The sequence below is a fragment of the Oncorhynchus mykiss genome, chromosome 4 (genome assembly GCF_057628025.1).
Source record: "Oncorhynchus mykiss isolate SJ-2025 chromosome 4, ASM5762802v1, whole genome shotgun sequence".
Lineage (NCBI taxonomy): Eukaryota > Metazoa > Chordata > Actinopteri > Salmoniformes > Salmonidae > Oncorhynchus > Oncorhynchus mykiss.
In genome coordinates, this window is record NC_143025.1 from 31,015,592 (window position 1) to 31,035,528 (window position 19,937).

General features: G+C 43.4%; 1 protein-coding gene across 8 annotated transcripts in view; it reads right to left on the reverse strand.

Moving 5' to 3' along the window:
• Positions 1 to 19,937, reverse strand: part of LOC110521689 (discoidin domain-containing receptor 2) — a 52,591-nt gene that overhangs the window by 11,235 nt on the left and 21,419 nt on the right. For 4 of the 8 annotated variants that reach the window (XM_021599462.3, XM_036968712.2, XM_021599463.3 and 1 more), the window contains exons 2-7: positions 13,306 to 13,475; positions 3,447 to 3,549; positions 2,075 to 2,306; positions 1,713 to 1,860; positions 1,261 to 1,363; positions 92 to 275 (exon numbers count right to left, since the gene is read on the reverse strand). In XM_021599462.3, coding sequence (XP_021455137.1) covers positions 92 to 275; positions 1,261 to 1,363; positions 1,713 to 1,860; positions 2,075 to 2,306; positions 3,447 to 3,549; positions 13,306 to 13,387 — 852 coding nt within the window. In that variant the 5' untranslated portion in view covers positions 13,388 to 13,475. The remainder of the gene's footprint in view (positions 1 to 91; positions 276 to 1,260; positions 1,364 to 1,712; positions 1,861 to 2,074; positions 2,307 to 3,446; positions 3,550 to 13,305; positions 13,476 to 19,937) is intronic. The other 4 variants (XM_036968713.2, XM_090231869.1, XM_090231866.1 and 1 more) reach the window with 1 other exon arrangement.

Here is a 19,937-nt window from a genome sequence, read left to right on the forward strand (position 1 = left end):
TAAAAAAATACCAACTCCCCTTACGCAGACTGTAAACAGCTGGGAGATAACAGCCCCTGACACCAGCACCCACCCACCCACCCACCCACACCTTCATGGTGGTGAAGTTGCGTGTGCGGTCGAACTCGAACATGATCTCCACGTATCCGTTGGGGAAGCTCTCGTTGGTCCAACCTACGTAGTCGTAGCCAGGCCACACATTGTAGACGTGGCTGTGGGTGAAGTCATCTAATCCACACATCCCATCAGTCAGCTGGCCCAGGCCCTCCGTCATACTGGAGATGGAGAAGATAGAGAGAAGAACAGATAAAGATATAGCTCAGAGTTGGCGGATTTTGAGGTAGTCAACTAAAAATTTGTTTTTTGGGGTGAACCAGAGAGTCTCTGTGTTGACAACCTTGCTTGACACATAACAATTGCTATTTTCATGTTTAATTACCAAGTATTTATTTTACAATGCACAATATTCATTTTGGGAAGCTTGAGAGAAACTATTCCGCTATCTGTTTGTTCAACTTCCCTCCACCGACCACTAGGTGGTAGCATCATCTTTTCCACATTCAACATCTCATCTTGGCAGTGGTATCAAAACCTGAGCCAATTTCTCTTCTCAGACAACATTCACAGACTCAAACTCAGAGAGAGAGGGAGAGAAAGAGAAGCAGAGAGAGAAATAGAGATAGAAGTCTGTCTATAGCAGAGAAACTGAGGGCAGCGTCATGGAGGAAATTATTCAGCACACATTGACTCAAACACCAACACAGAAAGGCAGCAAGGATACCCATATAGTCATTTATGTTCTCAAAAAGTCAAGTTTTAGTCCAAAGACACTGACTCAAACTCTCGCACGCATTTATGCACCAGAAGTCATGTGTCGGTGTAATTGTCTCCGTGTGTGTTCGTAACAGTCCAGCGCATTACTGTGCAGAGAAGCATTCTTGTGTGTGTGTATGTATGTGTGTGTGTGTATGCGTGACAAAACCACAGTGACCCATGCCTTTGCGCTGTCTACATCCTGCCGTAACTACAGCAACCAGGCAATAACAGGGCCAGCGTGGAACCACAACTCCGGGATTGGTGAAGGAAGGACAAAAGGAGGAGAGGAAGAACTGAGGATGAGGTTGGATAAACCGAGAGAGAGGAGGGATACTTTAAGACAGGCAGAATGAAAAGGAGAAAGAATAAGGAGATGAAGAAAAAGAGAAAGGAGGAAGAGCAAGATGATGAGGGAGGATGGAAGTAGGAGCGATGCACACCCACCTGTAGATGACGGCTCCGTCGTACACCGAGTCGTTGAAGTGGACAGGCTGTCCCTCTAGACTCATCTGTTCTCCTGCTGGAGCGTTGTAGGACACCAAACCGTCTGGCAGAGAGAGGGACTCTGTATTAGCCTACTGAGCTGAATCCTAAACACTGTTTGCCGAACTCTGTGTAAAGGATGTCACGCTGTTTCTTTGCGTGTACAACTTCCTCCTGATTCCACTCACACTGAAGCTCGATCCCAGGACCTCTGCCTTGCTAGCACACGTGACCAACCTCCTGAAGCGTCTTACCAGTCAGTGCCATGTGAAAGGCTAGCAATTCGGCGGCGCAAGTGGCGACACTTCAGGCTGAGGAGTAAGTTTCACACATCCCCATGTGCTACATATGTCTACCTATGGTTCACAATAGGGAGCTCCTCCACATCTCCCTTTCTCCTCCCCCTGTCTTACCGAGCCATTCACAGCCGTAGAGCTCCACCCTCATGCAGACGTTCATAGAGTGGTCTGAGACGGGCATGAACCTCACGAAGCGGGCGATGATCGGAGGCTCCAGGTCCTTCAGCATGATGTCATATGCATTCCTGTTCCCCTCAATGACCTATAGCCATGTCACCCACAGATAATAATCAATCAATCAATTAGCCAAAAATAATAAGCAACAACTCACCCTTTCCAGTTACCTTAGTCACCTAGATCGTCCTCACAAATCACCAGTAGTACCATTATCAATCAATATTTATGATCAACATTTTTATATTCCTGTCCCTGTCAACCAATAATCAACTTCATCAATAATAAAACTGATTGATTACCTGGTTGCCTTGCCTGTTCCTCCAGGAGATCCAGCGGCTGCCGTCACGGCTGTATTTGATCTTGTACATCTGGGCAAACTCGTTGCCGATGCCCCCTGCGTGGCGGCCCTGGGTGCCCACCAGGGTGATGAAGTGGAGGGAGCGCAGGTCTACCTGGAGGAACTCCTTCAGGCTGTCTGGTTCCACCGTTCTCTCTGGACACCACGCGCCATCACCCTCCTCAAAGTCCAACCTGAGAGAGGGAGGAGAGGAGTGGGGAAGTAGAGGGAGAGAGGAGAGAGGAAGATAACGCATAGAAAAAAAGAGTGTGAAAATGAGCGAAAGGGAGGCAGGAGAACACAGAAAGAGAGGGAAAGGGTGGAGGGAAAGGAGAGCTGAGTGGAAAGTGAGTGTGGTGGCTGGATGTCAGTTCATATAGCCTATTAAACAAACACCTTTGTCGTAAATTAATGTGAAAGTGTTCATTTAGGGCTGAGCTGGCAAGGGAGAGGGGAAGCTAGGTCAGAATAAAAATAACATAGATTACGTTCCTTACACTGAGTGCAGGCCACCCACACTCTCCAACACGCACACGTATGCACACACACATTCACTCTCTCTCTCTCGGTTTCTTTCCCTCTTGCTCTTTCTAGGCTTATCCTCAATAAGCTGAGAGCGGGAATTGATGTGCAGTTTATTGAAAACACACACACGGACACACGCTATTGAAAACTTTTGTGTGTGAGTGCATACGAGTGTACATGAGAGTTCATGTGTGTAGTTCTGGGGGCGCATGTATGTGTCCAGTCTACTAAATTGAAGTTGAGATGTATGTATGTATACACTGAGTGTACAAACCATTAGGAACACATGCTCTTTCCATGACATAGACTGATCAGGTGAATCCAGGTGAAAGCTTTGATCCCTTATTGATGTCACTTCAATCCACTTCAATCAGTGTAGATGAAGGGGAGGAGACTGGTTAAATAACCATGTTTAAGCCTTGAGACAAATGAGACACAGATTGTTTGTATGTGTCATTCAGTGGGTGAATGGACAAGACAAAAGATTGAAGAGCCTTTGAACGAGGTATGGTAGTAGGTTTGCATACCGGTTTGTGTCAAAAACTGCAACGAGAGTTTTTCATGCTCAACAGTTTCCCATGTGTATCAAGAATGGTTCACCACCCATAGGCCAATCCAGCCAACTTGACACAACTGTGTGAAGCATTGAAGTCAACATGGGCCAGCATCCCTGTGGAACACTTGACACCTTGTAAGTCCATGCCCTGACGAATTGAGGCTGTTCTGAGGGCAAAAGGGGGTGCAACTCAATATTATGTTTTGTACACTCAGTGTGTGTGTGTGTGTGTGTGTGTGTGTGTATACAGTACCTGCCGTATCTAGCAGCAGTCGACTCAGACCACTGACTGGAGGCTGAGATGTCTTCATCCTGAATCTGCCCTCCTGACATCCCCAGAGGATACCGACACACACCTACAACACAAGACAGCTTTTAGTACACACACATGCAAACACAGAGTCACGCACACACCCAAACATGCGCTCAAGTATGAACAGCCCGTTATTGAAACAATGTAAAGCCTATGCTTAGCTCAAGGAGCTACCACAGGCAAAGTTACTCGTCACGCGAGCACAGTTCACGGGACCACCTGCACTACACCAAGTTGTGTGGTGGTAACTCTTACTGAGGTCTCAGACATAAACACACAGTCTGTATTGACCTGGATTATGTGTCTAATCTCCTCCACCTGGTGCCATGGTTTTAAACACTATATATTTTAATCATAACTCCCCCAGCCCAGCCCAGCCAGACCAACCACAGTGGTGTTGTCTATAAACCATAGACCTTCAGACATTAATCATTATTATGAATTATTATAAACCACAGACATACACCCTCCTACTCCCTTCCTCTAAAATCAAATCTCGAGTCATCACAATCTGAAATTGAGAGAGCGGTGGGCGTTTAGTCAGGGTCAGGGTGGGCACAAAAACACATCCCCTCTCCCCAGCACTAAGAGTGTGGTTACTTTATTGAAATAAAGAGCAGGGATCCATTCAACCTCTCTGCCAGTGCAAACGTAAGGGGTAGTGAGTGTGTGTGTTTTAGAGAATACCCTCTTGCTCCTGTGTGGTCTTTCCCCTGTAGCAGAGTGGAGCCGATCAAAGTTAACTGTGGGCGTTTGAACATTTCATCCTGTTTCACTGTGATCCGCTGGGCAAGCGGGTAACTACTTGTGAAATGGAAGAGATGGTATCTTTTAACTTTTACAAGCCTGAAATAGAATTTCTTTACTTTGTTGCTGTTTCTGGAAGTAAAAATAGAAGGTGATTTTCCATCAATATTAGGGTTAGGGCTGGGAGTTTATGGATTATTTATTGAGGTTAATAATAATCACTGACCATAGCATTGCTTCAACGGTCTTCTCTACTCAGTAGAAAACTGATGCTAACCATTACAGGTTTTCTCAGTTGCTAAAACACTAAAACCCATTGGCTGAAGAAAGTCCTCAGTTGCCTGAACTCATTTAGCTAATTATGCCGTCTGTTGTCAATACCTTAAACCATTTCACATGGTAAAACACCATTTGCAGATCTCACTTCGACTTTTCAGCAAAACTCTGAACACATTCTCATTCTCCAAAACACATTCTGCACTCTAATGCACATGTCATCCATACTGGTAAACACAAGTGGCAACAATCAAATACAAATAGAGAACACATGTCATTGATTGAACACAACCACTCAAAATGTATTTAACCCGCTTCAAATGCTGCGACACAACCAATATGCGCCAGTTCAGAGAGCAAACAGGTTGTTGAAGGTGGGAAGGAGAAAGTCTGAGAATGGATAGAAGAAACAATGTGAGAGGACGAGTGAGTATGCGAGGTGGGCGATGAGGAGGAAGAGGAGGAGGGCAAGAAAGAGGAAGAGGAGGACAAGAAAGAGGAAGAGGAGGACGAAGAGGAAGACAAAGAGTGGAAATATCTGATGAAATTCCAGCAACAGTTGTAGACCATGTTGTTGTCCATGGACTGACAATGAGGGAAGCAGGTCTTAGAGTGCAACCCAATTTGAGCCGATTTTCTGTGTCCATCATAGTAAGGACATTCAGAGAAGAGAACAGGTACAGTTCACTACTGTATTTTTGTAATTGCAAATTTACTGTACTGCACTATATGCAGCTGTTTCAATAGACATTTGTAAAGTGAATCACTGTGTGTATTGTACTGCATGAAAATGTTTTGTAACTGCACAACTACTTTTTGTAGAATTGCAAGGCTGCCACATGCAGGTGGAAGGACAGCTATATTCACTCGGGAGCAAGAGGCCGTTATAGTTGGCATGGTCCTTCAAGATAATGCAATACGACTCAGAGAAATCCAGGAACGAGTGATACAAGACAAAACATACTTCCAGAGAATCGACAGTGTGAGCATTTCCACAATTGACAGTGTCCTCCAACGTAAAAGGATGCGAATGAAACAAGTATACAGAGTACCTTTTGAGCGCAACTCACCAAGAGTGAAAGAACTGAGAGCTCAGTATGTGCAAGTAAGTGTACATTCAGAAACATTTACTGTAATCCAGATTGTCTACAGTACTAACACATACTATGTGAATGACATTACTCTTCAGTACATACAATGTATGTGAATCAGAAGCCTAATTGTACTCTACAGTATAGCACTGTCTCTGTACGACTTACAAAATCCTACATACAATATATTGTATTTCTACACAGACAATATTTGACTTGGAATCCTTGGACAGACCCCATGTGTTCATCTTTGTCTATGAAGCAGGCTTCAATCTAACAAAGAGGAGAAGGAGAGGCCGAAACATGATTGGACAGCGGGCCATTGTTGAAGTCCCTGGTCAACGAGGTGGCAATGTCACAATCTGTGCTGCTATCAGCAACCATGGTGTTCTACCTCACCATGTTACACTCGGGCCATATAACACCCAGCACCTTCTAAGATTTATTGCCAATCTAAGAGATATCTTATTTGAGCAGCAGGTTCAAGAGCATCAGGATCAAGAGCTAAATGAGAATCCCATTCCCACCTATGTGATAGTGTGGGACAATGTCAGTTTCCACCGAGCTGCTCAGGTAAGGGAATGGTTTAACATCAATGGGCAGTTTATGAACTTGTACCTCCCTCCATACTCGCCTTTCCTGAATCCGATTGAGGAGTTTTTCTCCTCTTGGAGATGGAAAGTGTATGAAAGACAACCCTACACCAGAGTAAATCTTCTGCAAGCCATGGATTTAGCCTGTGGTGATATAGGTGAGGAATCATGTCAGGGCTGGATACGGCACACAAGAGGCTTCTTCCCCCGTTGCCTCAGGAGGGAAAATATTGCTTGTGATGTCGACGAAGTGCTCTGGCCTTACTCAGCCCAAAGACAAGAAGAAACACATTGATCACATGTTTACTCCTTTGATTTTTGTCCCTTTTAGTATTGTATACTGTAGTACAGTGCATGGTAGGCTGTATACTGTACAATGGACAAATTGTATGGCCCTGAACATTGTGCTTTCCATTTATTAACAGTACTGACTGCTCAATAGATTGACTGGTTGCAGGTTCATATCAACAAATAACAAGAATTACAGTATCACAGAGACAAAGGACAAGTTTGTGAGATGCAGGGTACAGTGCTGTAAAAATAGGTGTACAGGGAGGAGGAAGAACAAAAACAAAATTGCAAAGAGCAAAGCAGAGTAGTAATTTCTGATCAATTTTGAGCTACTATGATAGAACATGTTTTCGTTCATCAAAAAACAATGAAGTAAAAATATGAATGTTTTTTTAGATTAAAAATGTACTTCTCCCTGAGAATTGTATGTTTTGAGCAATGTGTTTTCTATTTTTTGGTGTATTGTTTACTGACTGCTTGAGAGTGTATATCATTTTGATCACTTTGTTCATGATTTGAGAGCCGTGTTTGATTTTGAACACAGGTAAAACTGTTTTGAGGCGAATGTTTCATTTTGCGAGAGGAGTCAGAGGTTATGTAAATACTGCTTGAAGATGAGGTTTTGTGTTGAATGTTTTCAGGAAATGGGTCAAGGTTTCAGAAATAGTGTTTAAGCAATTGAGAAAAACTGTAACTTGGAGACAACTGAACCAATGTCTTCTCTGCTTTCCGGCTAAACATTTCCCCAAACTATCTGAATGTGTGTGTGTGCGATAGCACAGGGTCACGCTGGTCAGTATGAGTGGCAGAGGAAGTACAAAGGGACACAGAGAGAGAGCGAGAGAGAAAGCGAGAGAGAGAGAAATACTTGTGTGTTTATGTGTGTGTATACTGAAATGTACAGAGTGTGTGATATCTTGGGGTCAGGCTGGTTCCAGGGAGTGGAGGAGGAAGTGCAGGCCAGGGAGACTTTCCCTTCAGCATGGCCCCTCAGCTCACTTTTTTATCCTTTCTTTTTGTCTTCCTTCCCTCTTCCAAATGTTTGCTTAAACATCAATATGGGGAAACCTCTCAGGGTTCGTCCTGGCAGTGGCGGTGAGACTCACTCCAGAAACAGATCCGTCCCAAAACAAAAAACTATTCCAGATGTGAGGCTACCTTCTCCTCTGCACCTCCTCCTTTCCTCCCTCCCATTCTCCTCTCTTTATCTTCTCCTGTCCTCCCTCCCCCATCTCCTGCCTCCTTCATGCTTAGACAGACATGTCAGCCATAATCACCACACACTTTTCATATTTTCAGTCTATTAGTGGTACCCTTGGTAACATAATTGCGATCAAATGTGATAACATCTGCAATTCCTCCAATAATAATGTCAGTTTTGATTCATGTGTTGTATTCGGGAACATTTCATTGGCTCTCCAGGCAGCTCTAAGACTCCATAAGCGAGCAGTGAGCAAAACATCCATACAATGTTTTACAACAGTTGACTAAACTCTGGTTAATTAATTCAATGAAATCAAATGGATTCACACTGTAGATTATAATACAGTGTGCACAGTATTCATTTGCACAGATCTGTGCACTTTTGCGTGATGAAAATGCTGTGCTTAAAGGTCGACTTTGGGCAAAAAACCCAAAATAACAGCTTTAAACTGTATAACAATGCACCACCATACCAGATCATTTAATGCTTTAAAAAAAGATGAATAAGATATTTGGCTACAGAAGTGCCATTTCTTACCTATCTCTACAGCTTCCATCCAAAAACAAATCCTGTGAAATGACGTCAACACATACTGGAGCTGTTAGGGGCCAGCTACATTGGCTAACATAGCTAACGAACTAGCTACGTCGATTGCGGAGCACATGACCAGAATGACTAATCGATGAAGCACCGAAGGCAGAGCACATTTCTGTTTGAAAATTGAGAAAGAGGCAGAGTTGGACAATTTTTCATGCTGAAAGTCGACCTTTAATATATGGGGAGACTAGGCCTGACTTTGCATGCATTCACAGAGCAATTGATTGTTGTTTTCAGACTAGAGTAACTGAAAAATCACAACATTATTTACCTGATTTAATGAATGAAGCGTGCCAATATTAGTGTCATAGCAGGACACAAATACAACAGAATGAAACTCTGAACAACCACATTATGTGGGATTCACTTGGTTCAAAAAGAAAACTGTTCCATAATAAGGTCATTTCCCATTAACTACAGCCAGACAGATTCATTGGCTCATCCCTAGAGACAATAGAGGAGAAAGCAGAAAAATAATTTGTAATTGCCTTGGATGTAATTGGTGAAAATAAGTCATTATCAGTGGCTCAGACCACACCCTAAACTAAAGCACGCAATAAAGGAGGAGAGAGAGCGAGAGAGAGAGTCGTTTTTCAGTGCGCCGGATGAACGTCTCTCCTAAATGTTGGTTTGTGGGGTGTTTATCTAGCTTTCCCTCAGGGGTGACCCATGGGGCACTTCTGAGGACTTACTATACACTTGTGAGGACCAGGGTAGCCTAGTGGTTAGAGTGTTGGACTAGTAACCGGAAGGCTGCAAGTTCAAATTCCCAAGCTGACAAGGTACAAATCTGTCGTTCTGCCCCTGAACAGGCAGTTAACCCACTGTTCCTAGGCCGTCATTGAAAATAAGAATTTGTTCTTAACTGACTTGCCTAGTTAAATAAAATAAAAAAACAACAACAATTGATTCCCATTCAAAATCCTATTTTCCCTAAACCTTAACCCTTAACTTAAACCCTAATTCTAACCCTTAACCTAACCCCTCAGCCTAAAATGAGGACCAGCTAAATGTCCTCTCATTTCTGAATTTTGGTTGGTTTACTATTCTTGAGGCCTTCCTTGTACTCACAAGTGTAGTAAAATGTGTATACATACACACCGTCTAAAAATAAAAGATCACCTCTGAAAAGGTGGAAAAATACCAGCCCTGTGTGGAGCGAGAAAGAGAAGAAAACATGTTTTTTCAGATAGGTGCAGTGAAATGTGTTGTTTTACGGAGTCAGCCATACCAGTACAACGCACCTGGAGCAAATGAGAGTTTTTCACCTTGTCAGTATGGGTATTCAAATCAGCGACCTTTTGGTTACTGGCCCAACGCTCTAACCACTAGGCTACCTGCTGGACGAACACTCTCACATCCATATTGGCACATACTCTTACAGGTCACACACGTAAGCACACACACACACACACACACACACACACACACACACACACACACACAGATCCAGCTCCAAGTGGCTTCTTTCCCTCTCCCACCACTTTTTCTTCTCTGTGCTCGTGCTCTGGCCAGTGAAAAGCAGGCTTGTTTCATAGTGCTTGATGTCTAACCACAGACTCCAAACACACACACACACACACACACACACACACACACAGTACTCTGATATTATACTCAATGTTGTCCTTGGTCATCTTGTGTAAACTGTCTCATAGCCTTTCTATTGTAATATGATGAGAACAATATCTCCAGCGCAATGGCTGTACCCAGCCTTGGTGGGAGTTTATTTTTGTGTGTGTTGTGCATGCAGAGTCTGTGGTTAATGCATTCCAGACATACTGACAGCAGGAAAGTATATTGAAATGGGCTTCCCATGTGTATTTGCTGGGATTGTTGATTACTCAGAAGTGGTGGAGTGCAGAGTACTAATGCACCCGAACATGGCCAAAGTTAATTTAAATTCATGCAACAAAATGTTCTAAATCCCAATTATCCCCCATTGTAGAGAATCATTTTGCTGACGGAAAGTGAGAGAGAAGTCTTAATTATCTCCAGATTTCAAATCCTCTAAACTGGGCAAAGATTCTTTGAAACACCCGAGAATGGATGAGGGAATTGTGCGTCTGTCCGTCCCTTGTCACTCTACAGTTTTGCGTGGGGTCTCGTTGACTCAATCACAGGTACTTACTGTGTCTAACTGTAATTCTGCTGCAAGGATGGAGAGGAAAAAAACAGAAGGCAGGAAATATGCATTGCTGAATTTAGTAGCACTGAGATGCATGGTGATGCCAACTTTCCCCTGTTTAAAATTCCTGAGCAGTGTAGTTATACCATCTCTGTCTTTCCCATTTCCATTCTGAGTGGGCGACATGCTTTCACTGTAGAGTAGGAGCCATAGAGACTGGAATAAGCCTGGAGTAGAGATAGATGGAGAAATAGAGGTGGATTCAGGTTGGGATAAGACTGGACTGTAGATCAAGTAATATGGATAGACTAAAGCTGTATACTGTCAGGCTGACCACTCTGCTGTATGTCCGGAGCACATCTCATAAACCCGGTCAGAGACTTCTAGCAACAGAGATGACGAGTTGTAGACAGGCCTGAAAACAACCACAGCACCCACCACTTCACTGCTCAGTCCCATTGGAGAGAACACCCATTTTGTATAAACCTTCTCTCTCTCTCTCTGTCTGCCAATATAGCAACATGCTAGTCTTAAAGATCAGCCACACTGTAGGCTGTAAAATACACGCATGAATGGAGAGAAGGGGGTGTCTCAGTGAAGGCTCTTCAGAGGAGGAAGGGGAGGACCATCCTCCTCAGTGAATTTCTTAAAAATAAAAATGGTAAAACATTTTAAAAAGGTATCATTTTGAGATAAAACTATACTAAATATGATCACATGTAACCAAATAATTGATTAAAACACACTATTTTGCAATAAAGGTCTATAGTAGCCTCGACAGCACTCAGGGTAGCACCAGGTGTAGCCGGATGGTTCTCACCCCCTTCCATAGACTTACACAGTAATTATGACAACTTCAGGAGGACGTCCTCCAACCTATCAGAGCTCTTGCAGCATGAACTGATATGTTGTCCACCCAATCAAAGGATGAGAGAATTAATATAGTACTGAAATCATAAAATGTGGTGAGTAGTTGACTCAAAGAGAGAGAAAGACAATAGTTGAACAGTTTTAAACTATTTAATTTCTTCCAAAATGAAAGAGAAGCAAGAGAGAGTCATTTTATTTCCAGTTTCACTTAGGCCTACTTAACTAGCAAATGCAACTAGCCAGTTAAGCCTACTCAAACACCCTGTTCAAACAGAGGGATGCTATGTTAGCTAGCTGGCTTTGACTATCCAATGCAACACTGGAACTCTTCCAAGTCATTGTAAGCTTTTGGTTTTACTACGGTGCATTTGGAAAGTATTCAGACCCCTTGACTTGTTCCACATTTTGTTACGTTACAGCCTTATTCTAAAATGTATTAAATAAAAAAATATCCTCATTAATCTACACACAGTACCCCATTAATGTCAAAGCGAAAACTGTTTTTGGACATTTCTATCAACCATTTAGCAATGTGTTAATGCAGTGTCAATACACTGCACCTATGTAAATGCATATAAAGGCAAATGCATATGGTTTTGGAACCTTAAGTGAAGTGGTGGTGTGCAACCACACTACCAGGCAGAAGGGTGAAGAGTGCAATATGGACTGTAAAGAGTTAAAGCTGGAATCCTTAATGGTGAAACTTCCACCTTCTAACAGGACAACGACCCTAACCACACAGCCAAGACAATGCAGGAGTGGTTTCGGGACAAGTCTCTGAATGTCCTTGAGTGGGCTAGCCAGAGCCTGAACTTGAACCCGATCAAACATCTCTGGAGAGACCTGAAAATAGCTGTGCAGCAACGCTCCCCATCCAACCTGACAGGGTTTGCGAGAATCTGCAGAGAAGAATGGGAGAAACTCCACAAATACAAGTGTGCCAAGCTTGTACTCCTTTTAAACGGCGCTGGCTGCCACTGGTGTGTCTAGTGTGTGTTTTGTCACTCCACTGTTAAAGACGTTGAAGTTTTGATGTTTGTTCATGAAAGTCCATGAAAATAAATTGTTGTTTCCCTGCACCAAGCCACAGAAAAATAAAAGTTTACAGCATATGTAACATAGGCTTTGTTCGCTTCGAGGCACCCCAGACAATTTTGTGAGAAATGTTCTGGTGTGTTTGTAGTTTGCCTGGAGCAGGCTTTAATTAAAAAGCAATGTTAATGTGAAGAACTGACTCTACAATTATCTCCCCCTCTCTCAGAGCAGACTGCCACAGCTGTAAAAGACCACGCACCACACACACACAGTCTTGTACAGCTAACCTTGTGGGGACACGCAATTCAGTCCCATTCAAAATCCTATTTTCCCGAACCCCTAACTTAACCCTAACCCGTACTCTTACCCTAACCTTAACCCAAAAACCTAACCTTAACCCTAGCTCCTCACCCTAACCCTATAACTAACCTTTGCGCCTAACCCTTAACCCAAAACCCCCTAGAAATAACATTTGACCTTGTAGAGACCAACAAAATGTCTCCAGTTGGTCATATTTGTGTTATTTTACTACTCCCCCCACACACACACACACACACCACACACCACACACAGAGTTTGGCCTTGTGCCCTGCTCTTTATCCAATTATAAACCTCTATTTAATGACAACAGCTCTATAATGTTGTCATACGTACTATTGTCCCAAGTCATTGTATTTATCAGGAGTTGACTCAGATTTTCTCTCTGTTGCCTACTGGTTGTCAGTGATCCGTCTCTGCTCAACAAGCGTTGCCTCTGGGTTTCCTTGTAAAATATAATTGGTCATCTCATTGACATCACACTGTGTGAAGCACACATAGAGTGGTAAAAGTGGAGAAGACCATGGACACCAGAACAGTCCTACTCATATCGAAGAGACAACAGCAGCAATTAAGGCCACCACATGGACAAACACACACAAGCACGTGCACACACAGCTCCCCATACCGTTCCCACGGCAACACTCACCTGGGTTAACCTGTGAGGTGACGCCTCCTACCAGATAGAGAAGGATGAGCAACGGAAAGTGTTTGTCCCACAGGCGCTTCATCCCACACACACACACACACACACACACACACACACACACACACACACACACACACACACACACACACACAGAGAGAGGGTCTTCAAACCTGAAATCAATGGGAAAACAACAGACAGTCAAAATATGTCATACAACTTGGAATATTTGGACTGTGATGAAATGAAACAGAAGTTCAAGGGTCCGTGTTTGGATCCATGTGGTATATTCAGACAGTTGATGCGGTTTTATGTCTTTCCTCCAGGGAACCAGACCATCTGAGAGGTTCTATGGGAAAGCTACAGCTTTTACTGGAGGAATGGTTTTCATTTGCTCAATAAAGACAATAATTGCTGTCTAAAAGTGGAATTTCCATTCATCATTACCTTAACACAAGCGAATAGCAAAGGGATATTAAAGTCAAACTGGCAGGGATAATTCAACATTACAGTAGCCAGCTCTAAGGAATAAAAATGTACATAAAACTGTACCTATACAGCTAAACATCTAATAGTAAATGTGTGTGGGTGTGTTAGAGAACTTCAGACAAAAGGAGGTAGGAATAAATTCAAAGTGAGAGAGAGAGAGAGAAGCAGAGTGGGCCACCACAGACATTACCACAGTGGGACTGATTATACAGCGAGACAGAGACAGGTCCAGCAGGACTCCTCTCTTCGACAGACCCAAACAGCCAATGGTCTAACCTCAAAGGAAAAGTTGATGTCTACTCACAGTGATCTTGAACAAAGCATTTGGTAATTGACTCTAGTCTTGTGTGGTTGTCTGGCCTCCCACTTGCATAATGATCTAGTAAAAGGTGTGTGTGTGTGTGTGGGGGGGGGCACATGTAAACTCTTTACCGTCATTCTAACTCGTTGTTACATAATCACAATCAGTCTTAGTACGTGGCTTGCTCACTGTGTCAATAGCTTGTTATGGAAGAAACACCATGCTGCATTTAAAGCATTGGGAACAAAATGGTCATGTGGTAATGTTCATTTATTACTGGAACGACTGGATCATTAGTGGTTGTTATATCTTTGCTTGTATAAAATAGTGCAATATGGACTGTACAGAGTTAAAGCTGGAATCCTTAATGGTGAAACGTCCATTTGGGATATTACAACAAGTTACTGCAGCCAACGAACACTGTTTTTTCCCTCTTCCGACATCACTGCACAAGCGATAGAACAACAAAATATGCAATTCAATTCAATTTGACCACACTGCTCAACACACCTCACCTCCGTTTCGTTCACAAAATAAAAACAGTAACAACGGTGCTGTGGACGGACAGTGGAACTGTTTCCCCTAATACAGATTCCATGTTTAAGGTGGAGAGATCAGAAAGCCAAAGGGGAGGTTCCCTGGTCTTTATCCTATGCCAAAGAGGTACGAGTGAGTGTGTGCGCACGCAAAGTTTTCAAATGTTCATTCCGTACTAAACACAACATTCTCTTGGCCGTGCATAGGAGTGGCTGATAGGGCAACATGTCAGGATCCAGCAGCAGAACACACACACACACACACACACACACACACCTACTAAATGTCTCCTTGCCCTCTGCAGCAAACACTGACACATGCTCACAATAAGCAGGCCATTGAGTGCCACTGTCAGACATCAGTGTAAAAGCTGGAGCTTCATACAGTTGGCTATGTACAGGGCTTTATTCTGGTTGTGGGAAACATACCCTATACATACAAAAGTATGTGGACACCCCTTCAAATTAGTGGATTCGGCTATTTCAGCCACACCCGTCGTTGACAGGTGCATAAAATCGAGTACACAGCCATGCAATCTCCATAAACAAACATTGGATATAGAATGGCCTTACTGAAGATCTCAGGGACTTTTAATGTGGCACGATCATAGGGTGCCATCTTTCCAGCAAGTCAGTTTGTCACATTTCTGCCCTGGTCAACTCTAAGTGGTGGTATTGTGAAGTGAAAACTACTAGGAGCAACAATGGCTCAGCTGCGAAGTGGTAGGCCACATAAGCTCACATAACGGGACCGCAGGGTGCTGAAGCGCATAGCGCTTAAAAATCATCTGTCCTTGGTTGCAACACTCACTACCAAGTTCCAAACTGCCTCTGGAAGCAAAGTCAGCACAATAATGGTTCACCGGGAGCTTCATAAAATGTGTTTCCATGGCCGAGCAGCAGCACACAAGCCTAAGATCACCATGCGCAATGCCAAGTTTCGGCTGGAGCGGTGTAAAAGCTTGCCTGCCATTGGACTCTGGAGCAGTGGAAATTAATTCTCTGGAGTGATGAATCAGGCTTCACCATCTGGAAGTCGAACAGACAGATCTAGTTTTGGCGGATGCCAGGAGAACGCTACCTGCCCCAATGCATAGCGCCACCTGTAAAGTTTGGGGCTGTTTTTCGTGTTGCGGGCTTGAACCGTTAGTTCTAGTGAACGGTAACGCTATAGCTAGTAACGCTATAGCACACAATGACAATCTAGACAATTCTGTGCTTCCAACTTTATGGCAATGCCCCCGTGCACAAAGCCAGGTCCATACAGAAATGCTTTGTCGAGATCTGTGTGGAAGAGTTTGACTGGCCTGCACAGAAATGTTCCCTCTAAACTATGCACACACGCAGAAGCCAAGCAGCTCCCTGGGACTGCCCATCAGCAGAATAAATACTGTATCAGCCCACTGAGAGAAGCACGAGATTGAACTTCACTCAACTTTCTAGAATTTTCCCTGTTAGTTAGTTAACACTATCAACGTTTCCCTTTACTGTGGAATTGGGTTAGAAACAATGCAATATTGGCCACTTTCAATTCAACACACCGAAACCAAACAAACTATGCAAAAGATTTTGTTGCAGGCAGAACACATCGGAGTAGGATTATATTGTATTGACAAGCATGACTCAGCCCAAACTCTAGTCTACACAGACTGGTTCAGTGGAGAGAGGTACAGTAAGCAGTTATTAATACATCATTATTTTAATACAGTATTATATATGTATATGAGCAGTAGATGAGAATGTAGTATCAGTAGACAAAACATGAACCTGAACTAATAAGTTACTGTTCTCTCTTTTCAGCTATGTGACAGCCTCAAAAATGATACTCCTGCGTAAGGGTCTGCAGCGAATCACAGCCAGACACCAGAGAGAAGCAAATGTAACCACAGGACATGTGACAGAATTGATGGACACCCTATATACATCAATGAACAGAAAGTTCCACAGAATGGAATATAATCACGTGCTATCAGAAACCGCTGCATTTGACCCCAGGTTTAAGCAGTTAGCCTTCAGTGATGCCAGAGCGATTGATGAGGCTCTTCAAAGAATAACCTCAGCAGAAGGGAGGGACAGCCCCAGCAGTCAGCTGGCTCAGGCACCAGGGCAACAGGAAGAAGAGGGATCAGATGGAGCAGAAGCACCAGCAGTAGTACCACAAACATCTGCTGTTTGGATGCTGTTTGACGAGAGAGCAACTGGGGATGCAGCACGAAGGAATCCCTCAGCAGATGCCATAACGGAGGTCCGATCCTATTTGGAGGAGCCCCTCCTCCAAAGATCTGCAGATCCTCTGAGCTGGTGGAAGAACAAGGCCTCTGTCTACCCACGGCTTACTAACGTCATGACAGGGAGACTCTGCATAGTGGCCACATCCGTTCCCTCAGAGAGGGTTTTCTCCAAAACGTGACAAATAATTACTGAGAGAGGAAACCGCATCAGCCCCTCGAAAGTGAGGCAGCTTGCATTTCTAAATGCAAATCTCTCATAAAAGCAAAATATGGTCAGCATTGCTGTGTGCTGCTGGTTATAAAATGGCAATAAAGAAGAGCGAGAAAAGGAAAGAACAGCTTTTTCCATGTTAAAATGTTATGGGATGCATTTTCTCCATTGTTTTGATGGTATACCACTCTGGTAGGCCTACATTATGATCAAATAGCCACAGTAGCCTACCTAGCCACTATTAAAACTTAACTTAAAGCGGGTACAGCAGGGGTGTCAAAGTCAAATGGACGGAGGGCCAAATAAAAAAATCAGCTACAAGACGAGGGCCGGACTGTTCGAATGTTCATTGAAACATTTTTAAATGACGCATATAGTCTAGTGAACCTAATTGAACCTACTGAAAACCTAACAAATATATTACAATATGATCAGATAAATAAAGCAATATTTTCTTATGGCTCTGTCAGTAATCTTTAATTTTCAACAGACACAAAAGACAAATTTCCTTTATATAAATATCCCCATAACATGAACATTAAATGAAAGAAACCGGTATTCAAGGCACCATCAGTAGACTATATTTTCTATTTTAGCAAAAGTGGGCTAAATTTACTTCAAAGAAAAAACAATAATAGCAATTTTCTATCATCCACTCAACTGAAATATTTTTAAAATATAATTGGATTGAAATACAAAAAAATAAAGTGCAAAAATCTATTAATCAAAAACAACACTTTGTTTAAGGAGAAGTAACATGCAGTGAAAACAAATATTAAATTTTAACTTTTAAACTTGAACTGAGTAAAAACTCTAAATATGTGATTGCACAGTAATGTTCACTTGTTTGAGGTTGAGGGTGATACTTGGTGGTGTCCCATCTTTTCCACAAGTTCATCAATGTTCGGGGTAAGGCTCTGAGCTGAAGAAATCCTCAGAATTGAGTGGAGGTGTTCAGCAGTAAGTCGACTTCTGTGTGATGTTTTGTTCAGGTTCATCAAAGAAAACAGTTGTTCACACAGGTATGTGCTGCCAAACATAGACAACGTTTGAGCAGCCTGGATGCGCAGCTGGGGCATTGTGCCGGGGAGGAAACGGGCGAACTCCGCAGCACCCACTGCCGCATATTTTGCCCTCAGTGCATCATTGCATTGGAGGTCAATCAACTCCATTTGGAGGTTTGGTGGTGAGCTTTCCACGTCAACAGCAAATGGGTTACCGAGCAGTTCCAACCTGCTTTTTTGTGCTTCAAAGTCAGCAAATCGGCGTCGAAAGTCAGCGGCAAGCATACCTATTTTATCAGCCAACTGTGTGCTCGGGAACGCACTGGTAGAGAGCTTCTCTTTCATGGTCTGGCAGCTGGGAAAGTGGCTCAAATTTTCTTTCCGCATCTGCGTCTCCCACAGAGTCAGTTTGGTTTTAAATGCCTTCACTGTACTGTACATATCAGAGATGACACGATCCCGACCCTGCAGCTGCAAGTTTATTGCATTCAGATGACTCGTAATGTCACACAGAAAAGCCATTTCACACAGAAACATTTCGTCTCGGAGTTGTGTTGTGTCTTTCCCTTTGCTGTCCAAGAACAGACAAATCTCCTCACGAAGCTCGAAACATCTTTGAAGCACCTTTCCCTGGCTTAGCCATCGCACCTCTGTGTGATAAGGCAAATCACCATGCTCCGTTTCTAACTCCGTCAGAAATACCTTGAACTGGCGGTGATTCAAACCTTTGGCTCTGATAAAGTTAACTGTGCGCGTGATGATGCTCATTACATGCTCCATTTTCAAGGCTTTACCGCACAACGCTTCCTGGTGTATGATACAATGATAAGCTGTCAGCTCACCTGTCGCGTTTTCCTCTTGCATCTTTTCCCGTATCTTCGCCACCAGTCCGCTCCTGTGTCCACACATCGCAGGTGCTCCGTCGGTTGTCAAACCCACGAGTTTTTCCCAAGGCAGCTCCATCTCATTTACACATCTTGACACCTCTTCATACAAATCATGCCCCGTAGTTGTGCCATGCATAGGACGTAAAGCCAAAAACTCCTCTGTCACGCTTAGGTTGGAGTCCACTCCGCGGATGAAAATTGACAACTGGGCAATGTCAGAAATGTCGGTGCTCTCATCCACAGCCAAGGAATATGCAATAAAATCTTTTCCCTTTTTCACAAGCTGCTCTTTTAGATTGATGGACAACTGGTCTACTCTCTCGGCAATGGTGTTTCTGCTCAGACTCACATTTAAAAAGAGTTGCCTTTTTTCTGGGCAAACTTCGTCACAAACTTTAATCATGCAGTTTTTGATGAAATCCCCCTCCGTAAATGGCCGGGCTGATTTAGCGATCTCTTCTGCCAAAATAAAACTGGCCTTGACAGCAGCCTGGCCTTGTGATTTGGCTTTTTTGAACAGAGCCTGTCGAGATTTGAGGCCTCGTTTTAATTCCTCTGCCTTTTGTAGCCTTTGTTCCATGTCCATATTCTTGTTTTTGTCCGCGTGTTTCGTTTCATAATGTCGTCTCAGATTATACTCTTTCAGTACCGCCACACTTTCTCCACACAGAAGACACACAGGTTTTCCAGCTACCTTCGTGAACATATACTCCGACTCCCACCTTGTTTGAAACCCCCGGTTCTCAGTATCCACCTTCCGTTTTGCCATTTTTGATGGGTATCTGAAAGTTAATTTTACTGTGATGCTGACGACTGCTGTGCCAATAAATATTGAAATGAAGCAGCCTACTGCTCGGTGCGTCACCTTTGCATTGTGGGAAATGTAGTATTGGTGCGTGTAAAAGATCTGCGGGCTGCCGGCTTGCTGCGGGCCGGTTCTAATAATAAATCAAGATCATCCCAGGGGCCGTAAAAA